This window comes from Columba livia, chromosome 7 (genome assembly GCF_036013475.1).
Source record: "Columba livia isolate bColLiv1 breed racing homer chromosome 7, bColLiv1.pat.W.v2, whole genome shotgun sequence".
Classification (NCBI taxonomy): domain Eukaryota; kingdom Metazoa; phylum Chordata; class Aves; order Columbiformes; family Columbidae; genus Columba; species Columba livia.
In genome coordinates, this window is record NC_088608.1 from 16,688,630 (window position 1) to 16,704,993 (window position 16,364).

The following is a 16,364-nucleotide window of genomic DNA, read 5'->3' on the forward strand; positions in this document are numbered from 1 at the left end:
GAGCTGGGCTTCTCAGCCTGCAGGCACCTGCCCCATGGCTCACACCGAGCTCCAAACAGCCCAAAGAAAATGGATTAAAAGGAGATTCCTTTTATACAACCACGTATTTTACATCCTATATACATACATGCCTGTACACACACACACATCTCTGTAGCAGGCCTTGAAGTCAGTATTTGGCCTCACTGTGAAGCGCTGTCCTTCTCTGCCGGGCCTTCCTGCTCTGTCCCGGGAGGCGCGCTGTCCTGGCTCTCCCTCTGCACGGCGTGGAGGTGAACAGTGGGTGTGCTGGGGTCCTTGCCCACCCCCTGGCTGGGGTCACCGGCCCCGTGCTCAGGGTGATGCCGCTGGATGTGTTTGATGACCTGGAACTTCTGCTTGGCCTTGTAGGGGCAGTAGCGGCAAAAGAAGGGGTGCTCGTTGGTGTGGGTCAGATAGTGATGACGCAGGCCGGCTGCCCAGCGGAAAGCCCGCCCGCAGGCGTTGCAGACATAAGGCTTCTCCTCGCTGTGCTTCTTCAGGTGGGTCTTGAGGAGGAAGCGAGTCTTGAAGGCCTTGCCACACTGCTCGCAGATGAAGGAGCGGGCATCCCGGTGCCGTGTCTCCTTGTGCACCCGCAGGGCGTCCGCCCGGTTGGTGCGGTACTCACACTCGTCGCAGCGGTACGGCTTCAGGCCTGCAGTGATGGGGAAGGGGTTGGGATGAGGGTACAGTGTCCTCTCTCCTGTGGGTCTTGCCTTCCCCATAATGGTGTCAGTCTCCAGGGACCCCCCCTTAAACACTATCCTCAGCATTGGGAAAGTGCAGCCTGCCACCAGGCACCCTAAATTTCCAATTTTCCTCCCTCACCTGCAGCTGGGCCACTGGTGGCAAAAGAAGCCCAAAGCTGCAGTCTGTGCAGCCCCAATGCCCATCCCGGTCCCATCCCCAGTGAGCAGCACTCACCTGTGTGCTTCGTCATGTGGTACTTGAGCTGGTTCACCCACTTGCACTTGTAGCCACAGTCAGGGCAGAGGTATTTTCGCTCCTCCTTGTGGATCCGCATGTGGTACTGGGCAGAGGGCAAGAGGGCAGGGTCAGGGTGAGGCCATGTCCCCTGCCCTGGGAACGTGCAGGGCTCTGGGATACCAGTGAGGGGCTCAAAGACAGCTCTGACATCCCAAACTGCATGGGGCAGGGAGGGCTGTCTGCTTATCTGGCAGACTATGAGCAGGGGGATCTGCAGTGGGGTCAGGATCAGACCCCTGTACTGCTGAGCTTGATCTGTACCAGCCTGTGCATGGACCAGGCTTTTCTCCCCAGTTTGGTATTTAGGGCAAAGCCTGGGTTAACACCCAGCCCAATAGAGCTAGCCCTTAGCTGAGCACATTTCAATGCCTTACTCAGGCAGCCCTAGAGGGCTCCAGCTCAGCCTAGCCATTAAAAAAGTCAATATTTCTTTCAGCAAAACCAGACCATTTTCCCCTCCATTACCTGACAACTGGCCCTCCTGTTCTAGAAAACGCCCTTTACTGTGCATGAAGATGCTAATCACCTACGGAAATGAGGGCAGGGTCTGGCTTTGCTAGCAGGGAAACTGAGCTTTCCCTTCACTGTGTCTAACTGGTGTCACAGGGCACGCTGCAGGCCGACAGGCAGCCAAACGTGGGTTTGAATGGTATAAGGCTGCACCCAGAGGACACTAAAGAAGTCAGCGGGAAGGGGAGTGAACTCAGCCACCTGCTGATCCTGCTTTGCTACAAATCCCCCTTCCCCTTGATCTGCAACAGCAGGGAAGAAACATATCATACCCACATGAATTTTATCCACTTGCCTCCTATTCCTGTACAAGCCCCAGGACAGATAACAAAACCTCCCCTTGGGAGTTTCTTCTTGCCCAAATCCCTGTGTCTGGATTCCCCCCAGCCCATGTAGATGCAGTAGGACACATCTCCCACCCCCAAGCAGGGCTCTCACCTTGAGACGTGAGGGGTCGGCGCAGGCGTATTTACAGAGGTGGCACTTGTAGGGCTTCTCACCAGTGTGGATGCGGATGTGCCACGTGATCTTCTGCCTGTTCTTGGTGGTGTACGCGCAGTCCGAGCACTTGTACACGCGGGTGCCCCCGTGGCCTTTCATGTGTTGGTCAAAGACGAGCTGGTGGCAACAGGTGAAGTCGCAGAAGGGGCACTGCAGGGGTTTGTCCTGGGGGGCGGCTGGCTCATGGCTCTCCACATAATGTCGCACCAGCTGCTGCCGCTCCTTGGATGCAAAGCTGCACAGCTCACAGCGGTGGCTGAAATGCTGCGTCTTGTGCTCCTCCAGTGCCTCCCGGGTGGGGAAGGTCTCCTTGCAGGTGCTGCACTCCAGGTGCGGGTGCTGCTTCTGCAAGTGGCACTTGAGTGTGGCCTCGCTGTGGCATATGAAGCCGCAGTGCAGGCAGCTGTAGGACACCTTCTCCTCGTGCCGCCGCAGGACGTGCTGCTTGAGGGCCGTTTCGGAGCTGAAGCGAGCCTCGCAGCACGAGCAGCCGAAATTGAGCTCGCCACGGTGGCAGCTGTTGACGTGGCGGGTGATGTCATTCTGCAGGTAGCTGCTGTAGTCGCAGAGTGGGCAGAAGTGGGTGGGTGTCTTCTCGTGCACCCGCAGGCGGTGGATGCGCAGCTTGGAGTTGGTGCCGAAGGTCTGGCTGCAGATGCTGCAGGTGACACGTCCAATGCCAGTGTGCAGGGACTGATGGGCCTCCAGCCGGTAGCGCCGTGTGGTGCTGAACTCACAATAGCGGCACTTGTGGGGCTTTATCCCCTCGTGCTTAATGCGGACGTGCTGCCGCAGGCAGCGGGCCTGTTTGCAGGTGAACTCGCACTGGCAGCACTGCAGCTGCGGCCGCTTGCTGTAGTGCTTGCGGTGCAGCCGGCGGTGCAGCCGCAGGGCTTTGGCCACCTTGGAGGTGAAGGAGCAGGAGGTGCAGCGAAACTCACCCAATGACACACAGCCCCTCTTCTTGTGTGTCTTCATGGCCCGTTCCTGGTGGCAGGTGAAGGGGCAGGTGGGGCAGGAGAAACGCCTTCTCTTGGGCAGTGCGGATTTTGGGGGTGCTGCACTCAGCGGAGGCTCACTGGGCTGGCCTGTCTCAGCACTGGTCCTGTCCCCTTTGGGGAGCTCAGTGCTTTGGGGTCCATTCTCTGTGGGATACACAATGTGCTTCTCGGCGCGGTGGCTCTTGAGTGCGCGCTGGGAGCGGAAGGCCTCGGGGCACAGGGAGCACCAGAACTGCTCCAGGCTCCGGCAACCATCCTCCACATGGGAGGTGATGGTGGAGACACGGGAGCACACGAAGGAGCAGGCGTTGCAGCGCAACTTCCCTCCCTCCAGCCGGTATTTCTCTGAGGGTTTCCCAGGCTGGGAAGGAGGACAAGCAGCACCACCTGGCTCAGCCCCATCTCCTTGCTGGAGAGGCTCTTCTGCCACCTCTGTGCTGTCACCCAGCAGCAATTTTTCAGGGGCAGGGCAGCCCAATGTCTCTTCCCCAGCCAAGGAACTGCCTACTGCCTGCATTTTATCAGGCATCAGTTCAGCCTCCCAGGGGCTCTCAGCATCCCCAGACACCCCTGAACCTCCCCTGTCACTCTCTGCTGTTTCTGTACCATTATCACTGGGCTGGTCAGCACGTTGGCACAACTTAGGCAGCTCCAGACCAGCTGGTTTGAGGATCTTGTTCTTCTTCACGAGAACCGGGCACTTCTTGAGGAGATGGGTGTTGAGCCCCCTTTGCTGCTTAAAGCTGGCACCACACTCATGGCACAGGAGCGGGGCCCGGCGGCTCTGGCAGCTGGCTTTGGAGTGCAGGGTCATGGACTTCTCCTTCCGTGTGATGTATGAGCACTTCTCACACTTAAAAATCTGGCTCTCTGACTGCACCACCAGCATCTGCACCCTGCCCTCCAGCACCAGCGTCTCTGCCTGCTCCTTGTCCTGCTTCCGCAGCGCCTTCAGCACCAACTCCGAGCTGCCTCTGGCATTGTCATCAGAGGCGGCTGCATCCTCAGGGAGAGGCGAGTGGTTCTGTTCGGCCACCTTCAGCACACTGAGCCAAGCCTCCGGCAGCTCAGCTTGGCTGGTCTCTCTCATCTCTGTCTCTGCCACCAGCTTATGGTGGCCTGAGCATGACTCCTCGACCTGACCTGTGGCCTGACTTTGCAAGTCTTTTCCCTGGCTGTCTCCTGCTGATGCCCTGTTGACCAGCCTCACCGCCTCATCCTCCTGTACATCTGCTTCTTCTTCCTCAAAGTTCGGGATGTCTTCGAGCGTATTGTCGTTGTCCTCCAACCCAAGGTCTTCCCGGGAGTCCAGCATCTCATATGCTGCAGGAGGCTCCTTGCAGGACAGTCTTTCCACACTCTCTGGCTGTGTCACACAGGATTCTCCAGTCAAATGCTCCAGGAGGGGGTCAGACGAGGCGTTCAGTGCCTCCAAGTCCAATGTGCAGCTCTCCGCCATGTCTCCAGAAGCAGCAAGCTCAGTCGAGCCTGTGGCAGCATCTCCTTGCACGCAGTCATCTCCCACGGCATCACCAGCGGTGGGACTGTTCTGCTCCCCTTTGCCCACACCTCTCTCCACCTTACCGCCACTCTCCAGCGGAGCAGCACTCTGCCCGAGGAGAGGCACCAGGAACGCTCGTTGGTAGCCCTCTTCCCCCTGGGACTCCAGCTGGGACGGCTTTGCCTTTGCCCACTGCTCCTTGTTGGTGAGAGGGGAGTTGGCACCCACACGCAAGACTGCACCGAGCTCACAGCTGAAGAGCGTCTCAGATGAGCCGACCTCCAGCTCCTTGCTGGCATAGTTTTCCAGCCAGTCCTTGTCACCAGGGACGTAGCCGTGAATCTTGCGCTTGTGGAAGAAGAGGCTGGTGTTGCTGAAGGTGCAGTAGGAGCAGAGGGCGCAGCGAAATTCCTTCTGCTTGGTATGCTTGCAGTTCTCGTGATTCAGCAGCGCCTGCTTGTACTTAGTCTGGTAGGTGCAGTACTGGCACTGGAAGATGGGCACCTGATAGTTCTGTGAGTGCTTGGCCTGCATATGCTTCTGCAGCTCGTACTTGCGCTTGCAGGCAAAGCCGCACACCTCGCAGATCAGACTTTTGCCCTGGTGCCGCAGCTTGTGGCTGCTCAGCTGGTCGGCACGGTGACACCGGTACGAGCACTGGTTGCATTGGTACCTGCGGAGAAAGAAGGATCGGTCAGGCAGCGCCAGGAACTGTGCCAGGCTGAGCCCTGCCAGGCAGGCTGAGCTCTGCTTCCCCACCCCGGACACATGGGGAAGGGGTACTGCTTCGTTTGCCAGATCTGACCTTTGCCATCCTGGCAGGTCTTACCACAGGCAGTTCCCCCCTGCTTCAGCCCTTGGCACTGGTGGTGCTTTACACCACCAGCATGGGGACCAGAGGTGGCTTCCACGGGTGTCCCATACAGTGACCATGTCATCCCCACACACACACACACACCACACCAGCAGCAACTCCAGCATCACTGGAAGCAGACTAGACCCAAAGGAGGCGATAATACAGAAGGTAAAAATGTGTTTTGGCAGAGTCCTGCAGGTGCCCAAGCTAACCTTGGCCCATTAAGGGCAGCAGAGCCCATGAGCCTGAGCTCAGATCTGCACTGACGTGGTAACACACCTCCTTTACAATGCAGGCACACCAAAGATAACTTTGCCCCTGCAGCACCGTGCCGGCAACAATCTGCAAGCTCAAGGGCTGCATTTTTTACACACCAGACAATATAGGTTGTAGCCATGCCCCAGGCATGAGAGAATCTGGCACACGCTGCAGCCCCGAGCAGCAGACTCCTGGGGCAGGATATGGGGATCCCAGGGTCATACCGGAGATCTCCAGTGTGCTTGCGCATGTGGACGTTCAGGTAGTGCTTCCACTTGGTGATGTACCCGCACTCTGTGCACATGAAGTTCTTGTCATTGGAGTGGGTCAGCATGTGCTTGGACAGGTAGCTCACGTCCCGGCACGTGAAGTCACAGAGCTCACACTTGTGAGGCTTCTCTCCTGCAGGCAACACAGGAATGTCCTCAGTGTGACAGCCAGAGCGGGCAGCATGGGCTGCCTCCCCCACAGGGAAACCAGCTCAGCAGGGGCTGTGGGTAACAGCAGGGACTTGGCCAGGCCACAACTTCAGCCAAGCAACGTCAGGCTGGCAGAGCTGGTGACGGGACCCGGGAACCTTGACCCAGCCCTCCCTGCCCACCCAAAACCGGGACAGGACCCCCCATGCCAGCTGACACGCACCGGTGTGCAGCATCATGTGCCGGATGAGCACCCTCTTGTGTGCGGTGGCAAAGGCACACTCACTGCACTTGTGGATCTTCTCGTTGGCGTGCATCTTGCCCACGTGGTCATGAAACTCCACAGGGTTGAAGGTGGCGTAGGGGCAGAAGCTGCACTGGAGCTGCTCGCTGCCCGGGTGCCCCTGCTTCTTGTGCTTGCGGAAAACATGCTTGTTGGAGCAGATGAAGTCACACTGCTGGCAGTGGAAGGCGTAGTGGGTTTTTCGGTGAGCCTCCATGGCCTCGGCTGTGCCAAAGAGCAGCGAGCATGCGTGGTACTTGCACTCCACTGCCTTGATGCCATGAGCGTCCTTGAGGTGACGGACAAACTCCTTCCGGTCCTCTGAACAGTAGTCGCAGCCCCCCTGGAAGCAGCTCAGCCTCTTAGGCTCGGCTTTGTGAGTCTTCAAGTGCTCTTTGAGGGCCTGGCTAAGTTGAAACTTCTCCTCGCAGACAGGGCAGGAATAGACATCAGAGTAGAAGTTGGAGATGTCCTCATGCATGCTGGCCATGTGGCGGTTGAGGGCATTCTTTTCCACTGAGCTGTAGTGGCAGAGAGGGCAGCGGTGGGCCTTCTCACCCGTCTCCCGCATCATGTGGATTTTCAGCTTACTTTTGCTGGTGAAGTACTTGTGGCAGTTGGGGCACTGCAGGCTGGGGTCGGGGAAGTGCAGGTGGAGGTGTTCCACCAGATGCGTCCGCTTCTTGAAGCACCGCTTGCACTCAGGGCACATGTGGGTTTTGTAGAGGTACTCAGAGCCCTCCACAACATCCCCTGTGAGAACAAAGGAGGAGAAGCCATCAGCAGGGGAGAGACAGAGAAGAACTCCCCAGGCAGATGATTCTCTCCAATCCATCTGTGCCACAGGGAAGGCTTATCAGCCACTTACTTGGAGGGACTGTTCCCACCCCAAGAAAACAGCATGGTTCAGGTGGGCTCCTTCCAGCTCAACACTGGCAAAGATGATCCAGTGCAGCCTAAGTCAAGCCTGCCCCTGGGCCCCACTCCCTGAAGCCTGCCAGACTTTTGCCTGCTTTTGCCTGAGCTTGACAGCAGCTGAGGACAGAAAACAGGAGAAAAAGGATGCATTTCCTTGGGCAGAGGGCAGGGGAGGGGGAGCAGTGCACTGGTACATGCAGGAGACAAGAGGCTGCTGGATGGCACAGCACTCCCATGTTCCACCAGACGGGCCCACATTCCATTGCCAGCGTCAAGGCTGAGCTGCTTGCTTGTAAATCAAAGGCAAAGCAGCTCCCAGTACAGCCCCACGGTGCCCTATATCCTACCTCTGAAGTGCTGTGTCTGTGGCACCCTGGCTTTCTTGGGAGTTGCCTTCCTGTCCTCTTTGGCCTCGCCTTCACAGGGGCTCTCACGATCCTCCTCTGGCGACTCGTCCCCTCCGCTGTCCAAGTCCCCTTCTCCAGCTGACACTTTCTGTCCCTCCAAGAAGCCCTCCCCAGTGCCTGCAGGCTTTGTCAGCCTGTCTTCTGCTGCGGTGGCTTCCCAGCCAGGGTGGCAGTTCCCTGCCTCCTCCTGCCCTTCTCCTCCTTCAGTGGGGAAAGACAGAGATCATCATGCTCCAGGTGAGAGGGAACTGGCCCAATCACCCACACATGTGCAAAAAAACCTCCTGCCCGAGATGTGGCTCACAAATCGTGCCACAGAGAGGAAGGAAAGCTGCAGAGATCCCTCCAGAAGCACAGCCTCACCCCCCACTCCTCCCAGTTGTAACTGGGATGCACAAACATGGCCAGCTTCAGCAGCAACCATGGGCCCCAATCACCCCCCAAGCTGTACCTGACAGCAGGACGCAGGGCTGCTCGAGGCCGTGGGGGGCTGAGCCAGGGGGACTGCTTGTCATGGGATTCCCAGCCAGGGGCTCCACAGTGTGACCCTTCCTGTGCTGCCAGAAGAGCTTGGCGTTGGCCGTGACAAAGTCACAGCGGCCGCAGTGGAATGGGAAATGTGTGCGGTGGTGCTGCTCCATGGCCGGGCGGCTGGGGAAGAGCAGGGGGCAGGCACGGTAGGCACAGGACACAGGGGAAGCCCCATGCAGGCGGCGCAGGTGGCTGCGCAGTTGCTTGCGGTCCTCTGTGGCGAAGCAGCAGCCCTTTGCAGGGCAGGGCAAGGCTCCTGGTGTGATGCGGTGGGACTTGAAGTGCTCTTTGAGTTCGCTGGGCTGCGTGAACGTCTCCTGGCAGATGGGGCACAGCAGGCGCTCGGGAGCAGAGGCCTCCTGTGCGCCTGCTCCAGGCGGCTTTGAGCCTCCCAGCTCACTCTGGCCCTTGCTGGCAGAAGCCGACAGTGCCCCAGGGAGCTCCATGTGCCCTGGGGGGGGCAGCAGCAGGCACTGGTGCTGAGACAGCAAGGAGGCCTCTGGGAAGCTCTGGCCGCACCTCTCGCAGAAATACAACTCCACGACCTTGACCAGCACCTCTGCAAGACCGAGGGGTGAGAATTAGAAATAGCTTTTGTCAGGCTCAGAGCTTGGGACTGGTGGTTCAGTTCCAGCTCCAGACAAGGAGGTTGCCATGATTACAGTTTGGAGAACCATAGCCCTCCCCTTGCCCAGAGTACCACAGGATGCAGGGTCCCATCCAAGAGGGAATACCATCACCCAGGTGACTGTGGGGACCAGGTCTGCCCCTTAGCACTTTCAAGGCACCCAGAGACCCAAGGCCAGCTCGGCGCCGTCCCCAGCAGGATGTGCCCACACTGGACTCAAGTGAAAAGCACACAGAGGGGAAGCAACCCGAGGTGGTGATTTCTGACTGGTCTCCACTGACAACCTGGAGCAACCCGCTCACCCAGCCTGACGCTCTCACAGCCACTCCTCCCCATCTGCACACCCAGCCTGTGCCAGGTCTGCACTGAATGGTGGCACCAGGCTCATGACACACACAGGTTCAGAGACACGAGGGCACTGTGGCGTTCCCAGGGTGCTGGGGCTGGCCATCTCTCCCTCTGCTGGGTGCCAAGGGGCTCGCACTACCCTCCCTGCATCCCATACCTGTGGCATTGGCGGTGTTGCTCAGCGTCACGTTGCCAGCCACGGCCTCGATGAATATTTCCACGTTGCTTCCTTCAGCGGAAGCCCCTTCCCCAGGCACTGATGCCTCTGCCAGCAGCAGGTCCGGGCTGGTGGTCAGTGGGGGCGTCCCAGCCAGGCTGGTGCTGGCCACGCCAGGGCTTCCCACGGCTCCTGCCTCTCCTGGCATAGGCAGGAGCAGCTCCGAGCAAAGAGCCTCCATCTCCCTGCTGGCACCCTCAGCCACGGCCACTTCTGCACCCACTGCCACCGGGTACGGGCTTGGTGCTAGGCAGGAGGACTTCTCACTCTGAAACAGGAGAAAGTGCTCGAAATAAGGGAGAACCCAGAGGTCCAGGGTTCGCACAGGATTTCGGGGGGCAGCCCGCGATGCCAGTCCCCAGGCAGGGTGTGAACCCGTGTATCTCAGCACTGGCTGCCGTGGGCGCTGGCAAAACCCCCTGTCACGGGGGAAACGGGGGCACAGGGACCCGGTATCACCCCCAAAGACGCCCAGGGGCCTCTCCCTGAGCCTGACAGCCAGGGCCTGCCCCCCGGGCCCGGGCGGACCCACACCCGGGCCCAAGGGTACCCAGGCTCAGCCTCCAGACCCGGTCCCGGTCCCCAGCGAGAAGGTGCCTACCATGAGTCCCCGCACGGCCGGAGCCGTCCCGGCCCCCTCGCACCGCAGCCCCGGCCTGTCCCCGTCGCCCAGGCCGGCGTTCAAGCTGGGCCCCGGTACCCCCGGCACATCTCGGTGTTGCGCACCGGGCGGGAGGGAGCGTCACCCTTTGTGCGGCTCGCGCGACCGCTCTGCCCTGCCCCGCCGCCCGCCCCGGCACCGCTCTATGGTGCGAGCCGGCAGCAGGCCGGAAGCGGCGCGGAGCGGAAGTGAGGGTCATGCCATAGAGGGCGGCGCGGCGCGGGCCGGAGCGGCCGTGCGCGGAGGTGGGCGGCGGCGGCGGCGCCGGTACGGGCCGGGGGAGCTCCTGCCGGAGGGGGGGCCGTCGGAGGGGCGAGGGGAGCAGGACTGGGTCCGGGTCCGGGTCCGGGTCCCTGCTGCGGGGAAGGACGGTGTGGGGCCGAGTCTCCTGCAGGGAGGGTGGGCTCCTGCTGCGGGGCCGGGCTCCTGCTGCGGGGCCGGGGCTCGGCGGCGGCGGGGAAGGCCAGGGGCCCGGGGACGTCCCGGTCTGTGCAGGAGCCTGGCCGCGGGGTCAGACCCTGTCCTGGGGGCAGCAGGATCACGCCGCAGGGAGCGGAGTGTCTGTGTGGCTGCTGGGGAAAGCTCCTCTCACCCCCGGTGTCTGGCTCCTGCTGAGGGAGCTGGAGCAGCTTCCAGCCCCTACGTGTGGCTCTGTCCTTCATCCAGACATGGAGGTGCTGCTTCCACCACAGCCGTGCACCTGTTCACCACAGCAAAGAACTAGCTCGTGGCTCAGCGTGGCGATGTGCTTCAGCTTTTTCAAACAATAAACCTTAAATAATCGCAATGCTCATGATTTCTAGCTGTTTAAAGAAGAGTATTGTGTAAAGCTCTGGGCTTGTTGCCATGGCTGAAGAAGCAACAGATGCTCCTGTGCTTGCCTGGGAGCCTCAGCCCTGGCCCCCTCCTGCCTGTCTTGCCCAGAGGCTGCAGAGGGGGTGGAGGCTCCAGTGACTGTCTGAACCCCTGGTAATATGATAAGCATGGATGTGGGGGATCTAAATGTGCCAGGCTGCTTTTTGCCTTGAGAATAGGCCACGATAAAGGCCAGGCAACTGCAGGTGATCCATTGTGTCCCCTACTGCCATTCAGTCCTCTTCTTTCTACACAGGTTTGTTTCCGGAGCGCAAAGACGATGCTGTGGAAAGGAGCCACTTAACCCCCCACAATGCCCTTTTCTGACTTCGTGTTAGCACTGAAGGACAACCCGTACTTTGGGGCTGGGTTCGGCCTTGTTGGAGTGGGCACGGCCTTGGCATTAGCCCGGAAAGGGGCCCAGTTTGGGCTGGTGGCTTTCAGGCGCCATTATATGATCACCTTGGAGGTGCCCGGCAGTGATAAGAGCTACCACTGGCTGCTGAACTGGATCTCCCACCACGCCAAGCACACTCAACACCTCAGTGTCGAGACGTCTTACCTGCAGCATGAAAGTGGGCGTGTCAGCACCAAGTTTGACTTTGTTCCCAGCCCTGGAAACCATTTCATCTGGTAAGGGACAGCAGGGGAAAGCAGTCTGGGGTCTGACCCTTGTTTTGGCAAGGAGACTCCAACCTGGGGGGCCTGTGGAGGCAGCAGAGAGGATCCTGCCCCTTCCTTGGGTCTGGGTTAGGGCAGGAGATTCAAAGTAGTGAGAGGTGTCTGTATCCATTGGTGTGAAGTGATTTCTTTACCTGAGATGAGTGTTCTCCTTGATGCATGACCTGGGCTGGGCCACCGTCCCCCAACCTTGTCTTCCCACCCCAGGTATCACAGGAAGTGGATTCACATCGAGCGCAACCGGGAGAGGCAGATGATTGACCTGCACACGGGGACCCCCTGGGAGTCTGTCACCTTCACTGCGCTGGGCACCAACCGCGAGATCTTCTTCAATATCCTCCGGGAAGGTTTGCAGGGGAGCTGTGTGGGCTCCTGCTGGGAACGGCCTGCTCCCTGGGGACACCTGGGGCTTCACGGGAGATCCTGCTCCCTGTGAGCTGTCCCTTATGCCTCTCTCTGCAGCCCGGGAGCTGGCGCTGCAGCAGCAAGAGGGGAAGACAATCATGTACACGGCCATGGGAGCAGAGTGGCGACAGTTCGGCTTCCCCCGCCGGCGGCGGCCTCTCAGCTCGGTGGTGCTGGAGGAAGGTGTGTCGGAGAGGCTGGTCCAGGATGTGAAGGAATTCATCAACAACGCCAAGTGGTACAGCGAGAGAGGCAAGGCTCTGGCACAACCGTGTCCTCCATAACATGCCCAGTGTGGCTCCTTACACCCCTGCAGCCATGGCTGTGGGGCATGGCCTTGAGCACATCCCGCAAATGAGCCAGCCTGGGTTTGGAGGTCAGACCTGTGTCTGCAACAGGACAAATTCCCCTCTGTTTAGTCCAATTCTGAAAACCATGATAAGCTGTGGAGTTCATTGCTCCTGGAATGCTGATGTTGGGTGGGATGCCATGATCCTCTCTGGAGACAGCTGCAGAGGGATATTCCCCTGCTGCTTGCCTTCCCCTGGTATATCCTCTGTGTGTGCTCAGCACAGCCCCATGGCTCTGGGAGAGCTCAGAGCCACCCAGCTGGTTCCTAAAGGCACACTGTCTTCCTAGGAATCCCCTACCGCAGAGGCTACCTGCTGTACGGGCCTCCCGGCTGTGGGAAAAGCAGCTTCATGTGAGTATCACCAGCTGGCAACAACAGTTTTCTTGCCAGCTGCCTGCTCTGGGGTGCAGCAGTCTCTGGTGAGGGTGTGGGTGGGTTTGGGTTTGAAATGCAGGAGTGGGCTGTGCCCCCTGCACGGTGCCTGGTGACAGCATTCGTGTTGCTGGCACTGTCACAGGTCAGGATGACAAGCCCTCTGTGCTCTTGCTTTGCACAGCGAGCTGAGCAGGGGCTCCCACCTGTCCCCCACACCTGATATCTGCCAGGAGGGGATGCCGCTGCCCTCTCCTCTGCTGCTGAGCTGGGAGATCCAGTGCTTGCTCTGCTCTGGCCTTTCTCACTGTGATTCTCCCTTGTGATTTGTGTCCTTCCCAGCACAGCCCTGGCCGGGGAGCTGGAGTACAGTATCTGCCTGCTGAGCCTGAGCGACCACAGCCTCTCCGATGACCGGCTCAATCACCTTCTGAGTGTGGCTCCGCAGCAAAGCATCATCCTACTGGAGGACGTAGACGCGGCCTTTGTCAGCCGAGACCTCGCTGCTGAGAGTGAGTGGTGCTCCCGTTCCCAGGCCAGCAGCAGGAGGGGGGTTTGCCAGCTGTGCTGGGGAAAGGTTTGGACTTTAGGCTGATCTGCTGCACCAGCAGAGACTGGGAGTGGGCAGCTCTCTGGGGTTTTCAGGCCCAAGCTGGACCTCACCCAGTTTTGGCTAAGCCATCTAAAGGGCAATTCGGGCCCTTTATCCTCAGGCAAAGACATTTCTCCTGCCCAGCTATTTTCAGCATGAGGGAGGAGGTGGCTCCCCTCATTCTCTTTTTGGGCTCTGAGAGGTGTGGGTGGGCAGAGGAGGTGAATGTGCTGCCAACCAGAGAGAGGCAGAGGGTCAGACTTGGGGCAAGGAGAGAGCAGGGAGCTTGGCTTAAGCCTGAGGTGATAGGGAGGTGGCCCGCAAGACTGCGCAGGGTGAGTGGCTGATGGACACGATCTCGGACACCTCTGTCCCCAGACCCAGCTGTGTACCAAGGCATGGGACGCCTGACCTTCAGCGGCCTCCTCAACGCGCTGGATGGCGTGGCCTCCACAGAGGCCAGGATTGTCTTCATGACCACCAATTACGTGGACAGGTCAGAGCTGCCCTCTGGGAGAGAACAGGGAGGGTGGCATGGAAAAACCTTGCTCCCTTTTGATGACCTATATGGAGGGCTGTTTGCACCCTCCTGTGCGAGAATTCAGGGTTCATGTTTCCCAAATCCTCCCTTGGGATGCAAATTCCTTGATCGTTAATCAAGATCCCCTTTGCTGGACCCTCAGATTCTTCCTTGCTGTGCAGACCATGGTTGTACCCTTGAGGAGAGGTACCAGCTTCCTGCCCGAGGGTATCTGTGGATTTTGGGGTTACAGCCACACTGTGAGTGAAGCGCTTGCCCCAGGTGCAGCCCATTGGGTTGGCAGGATGCAGCTGGGCTCACAGCACCTGGTCAGACACTGCCCTGTGGCAGGCTTGGCTTAGACTGAGCTGGCCTGAAGGGTTGTTCAGAGGTTGCTTGTGGGACAGAGATGCACAGGATCCTCCTCTGGAGCCAGCCCTCCCCAGCTCTCTTATTTCTTTTGGGTTGATTTCCCCTTCAGCTCCCCAGGGACAAACCTCTCCCCCACCTTTACCATCCCACAGTGCAGAGGACCTTGTAGATAGGACACTGGCTGTGGTAGTGTGGTGGGGGGCTTTCTGCAGGATCCACCCTGCAGAGACACTTTGATCAGCTGTTCAAGGCACCCATGTCTCTCAACAGGCTGGACCCAGCACTGGTGCGGCCCGGCCGTGTGGATCTCAAGCAGTATGTGGGCCACTGCACCCGCTGGCAGCTTGCCTGCATGTTCCAGCGCTTCTACCCCGAGCAGTCTCTGGCCGTGGCCCAGCAGTTTGCGGAGCAGGCGCTGGAGGTCTCCAAGCAGATCAGCGCTGCTCAGGTGCAGGGCCACTTCATGCTCTACAAGACAGACCCTGAAGGAGCTATTGCAAATGTATGCTCCATCCTGCTGTGACCAGGGGCCGGCTTTCCCCTGCCATGCTGAGAGGACTGGACAAGGACTTGACCATCCCAGGGATGTTGTGGAGCTGCCCAGCCATGCAGGCCAGGTCTCTTTTCACCTCTACCCCTTCAAGGCCTTGGTTTTTTATTAAAGCACATGGTGAGTCAGAGCTGCCAGCCTTACTGCAGGGAGAAGGGATCAGCTCTTGCTGCTCCCCAGACTTGCGTGCTGCTGCAGCACATGCCTTGTGCTGGGATTGCTATAAGCTGCCACAGCTCCTGTGTGGGAGTTGCCTTCCATGCACGGCAGCCTGGGGGTGCCCCCAAAGGGCCTTTCTCTGGGGCAGGACATTGGGGTGTTGCATTGCTAAAGAGCTGCTGGTCTTTGAAAGGAGAACAGTCTTCAATGGTTTGTGAATATCCTCTGTGAGGTCCACAACATGGCTTTTGGCTCTCTTGTCCCTTTGCCTGTTAGTTGTCCCATTATCCAGCTGCTGGTCCGCAGCCCTGCTGGCCAGGGACTGACACAGCCAGCACTGGAAATCCAGAGTGTTTCAGAAAAAAGCAGCTCCCAAGAGAGAGCTTGTTGTCCCTCAGGCTGCAGGCTGGTGCCACAGCTCCTGCCCTGCAGTGCCAAGTTGTGGATCTGTGTGGACATCGTTCCTGAGTGGGCATGACTATCCCTCCTGCGGTCCTACATGTGGGGGCAGATGAGAGGCTTTGGCTGGTTACAGAATATCTTCTAAAGAGCTTGATGTTAACCTCAACGTGAATTTCTGCAGCCATGCCAGCCCAGTGTGAGGTGCAGAAATCCACCTTAGAAGTGACTACTCTCCTCTCCTTCCAGCAGGAGAGGCTGTGCATGGCTGAGGGAGGGAATTGGTCAGCTGCCTGCAGTCTTGTAGCCTTTTTCCTGTCACCTGGCTTCCTTCCTCCCAGGAACAGAAGTCCTGGATGTGCCACAGGTGCCTGAAATGCAATTGAGAAGGAGGCAGGTTCTGTGCCTCCTTCCCATCGCACTGGAGCCAGGGCCAGGGTGTGAACTGACCCACAGAACAAGCCAGCCAGAGCCTCTCCTCTCCCCTCCCCAGTCCCCATTTCAGAGTCCCAAAGTCAGCTTCACCAAAGCCAGCCCCATGTTGATGTCCTTGCTTCAGGGGCTGTGTCACCTTGGCAGGGCTAGGAGAAACTGGTTCCAGGCTAAACCCAAACTGTTAGGTTGCTGCTCAGCCCTCCTCTTGTCTCTGCCCTGCGGGGCTAGGGGGGAATCTGAGAGCATGTGGGGGTACAAAAGGGCTGAATTTCAGTGAAAACAGGCAGTTCCTTGATGGAACCCCAGACTTGCACAAATGTTTCCACAAGTGAAGGGTTGATGCTGTGGCCACAGGGGTCTGTAGTGACTCAGGGAGGCTCCCAGAGCCACGTGCTGCTGTTAGCATCTGAAACCCTGTGCTCAGCTATCCCACTTTAGCATCTCAAACTCTGTGCTCAGCCATCCCGCAGAGGCTGACTGCTCAGATCCAGCCTCTGCCCTCAAAACTGGGGGTCACACTGGCCAGTGAGTGACTGAAAAATGGCTCACAGCAGTTCAGGAGGATGGGGGAGTGGTGAGGGAGAGCCAAAGGGGCCCAATGGCACCATAAGCAAGCACAAGCAAC

General features: G+C 59.0%; 2 protein-coding genes across 6 annotated transcripts; one reads left to right on the forward strand and one right to left on the reverse strand.

Annotated features, from left to right (window-relative positions):
• Positions 1–74: 74 nt before the first annotated feature.
• Positions 75–10,167, reverse strand: ZNF142 (zinc finger protein 142). Of its 2 annotated transcripts, XM_013367671.3 has the most exons (9): positions 9,988–10,167; positions 9,327–9,654; positions 8,114–8,752; positions 7,603–7,863; positions 6,278–7,090; positions 5,860–6,037; positions 1,957–5,194; positions 946–1,051; positions 75–676 (listed from the first exon to the last, which is right to left on the reverse strand). In XM_013367671.3, exons 1-9 carry the CDS (start codon positions 9,988–9,990, stop codon positions 183–185), a joined length of 6,060 nt encoding a protein of 2,019 aa, XP_013223125.3. In that variant the 5' UTR covers positions 9,991–10,167; the 3' UTR covers positions 75–182. The 2 variants fall into 2 exon arrangements, with proteins under 2 accessions (XP_013223125.3, XP_064926765.1); XM_065070693.1 differs by lacking the exon at positions 7,603–7,863.
• LOC102084072 (mitochondrial chaperone BCS1) lies at positions 10,167–15,167 on the forward strand. 4 transcript variants are annotated; one of them, XM_065070723.1, is made up of 8 exons: positions 10,167–10,292; positions 11,159–11,535; positions 11,791–11,930; positions 12,046–12,240; positions 12,628–12,691; positions 13,055–13,224; positions 13,683–13,800; positions 14,467–15,167. In XM_065070723.1, the coding sequence occupies exons 2-8, from the start codon at positions 11,216–11,218 to the stop codon at positions 14,717–14,719; spliced, it is 1,260 nt and encodes a 419-aa protein (XP_064926795.1). In that variant the 5' UTR covers positions 10,167–10,292; positions 11,159–11,215; the 3' UTR covers positions 14,720–15,167. The 4 variants fall into 4 exon arrangements, with proteins under 4 accessions (XP_064926795.1, XP_064926793.1, XP_064926794.1 ...); XM_065070722.1 differs by having other exon boundaries at positions 10,176–10,314; XM_065070721.1 differs by lacking the exon at positions 13,683–13,800.
• Positions 15,168–16,364: the final 1,197 nt, after the last annotated feature.

What these genes read in the sequence shown, in the direction of transcription:
- ZNF142 (XM_013367671.3), bottom strand. An exon ending in CAACACCGCCAATGCCACAG is followed by an intron (nt 8,753 to 9,326) that starts GTATGGGATGCA and finishes TCGGTCTTGCAG; the next exon opens with AGGTGCTGGTCAAGGTCGTG. An exon ending in CCGACCCCTCACGTCTCAAG is followed by an intron (nt 1,052 to 1,956) that starts GTGAGAGCCCTG and finishes CCCTCTGCCCAG; the next exon opens with TACCACATGCGGATCCACAA.
- LOC102084072 (XM_065070721.1), top strand. Translation starts at nt 11,216, where the DNA reads ATGCCCTTTTCTGACTTCGTGTTAGCACTGAAGGACAACCCGTACTTT. An exon ending in CCTGGAAACCATTTCATCTG is followed by an intron (nt 11,536 to 11,790) that starts GTAAGGGACAGC and finishes TTCCCACCCCAG; the next exon opens with GTATCACAGGAAGTGGATTC. An exon ending in CAAGTGGTACAGCGAGAGAG is followed by an intron (nt 12,241 to 12,627) that starts GCAAGGCTCTGG and finishes CTGTCTTCCTAG; the next exon opens with GAATCCCCTACCGCAGAGGC.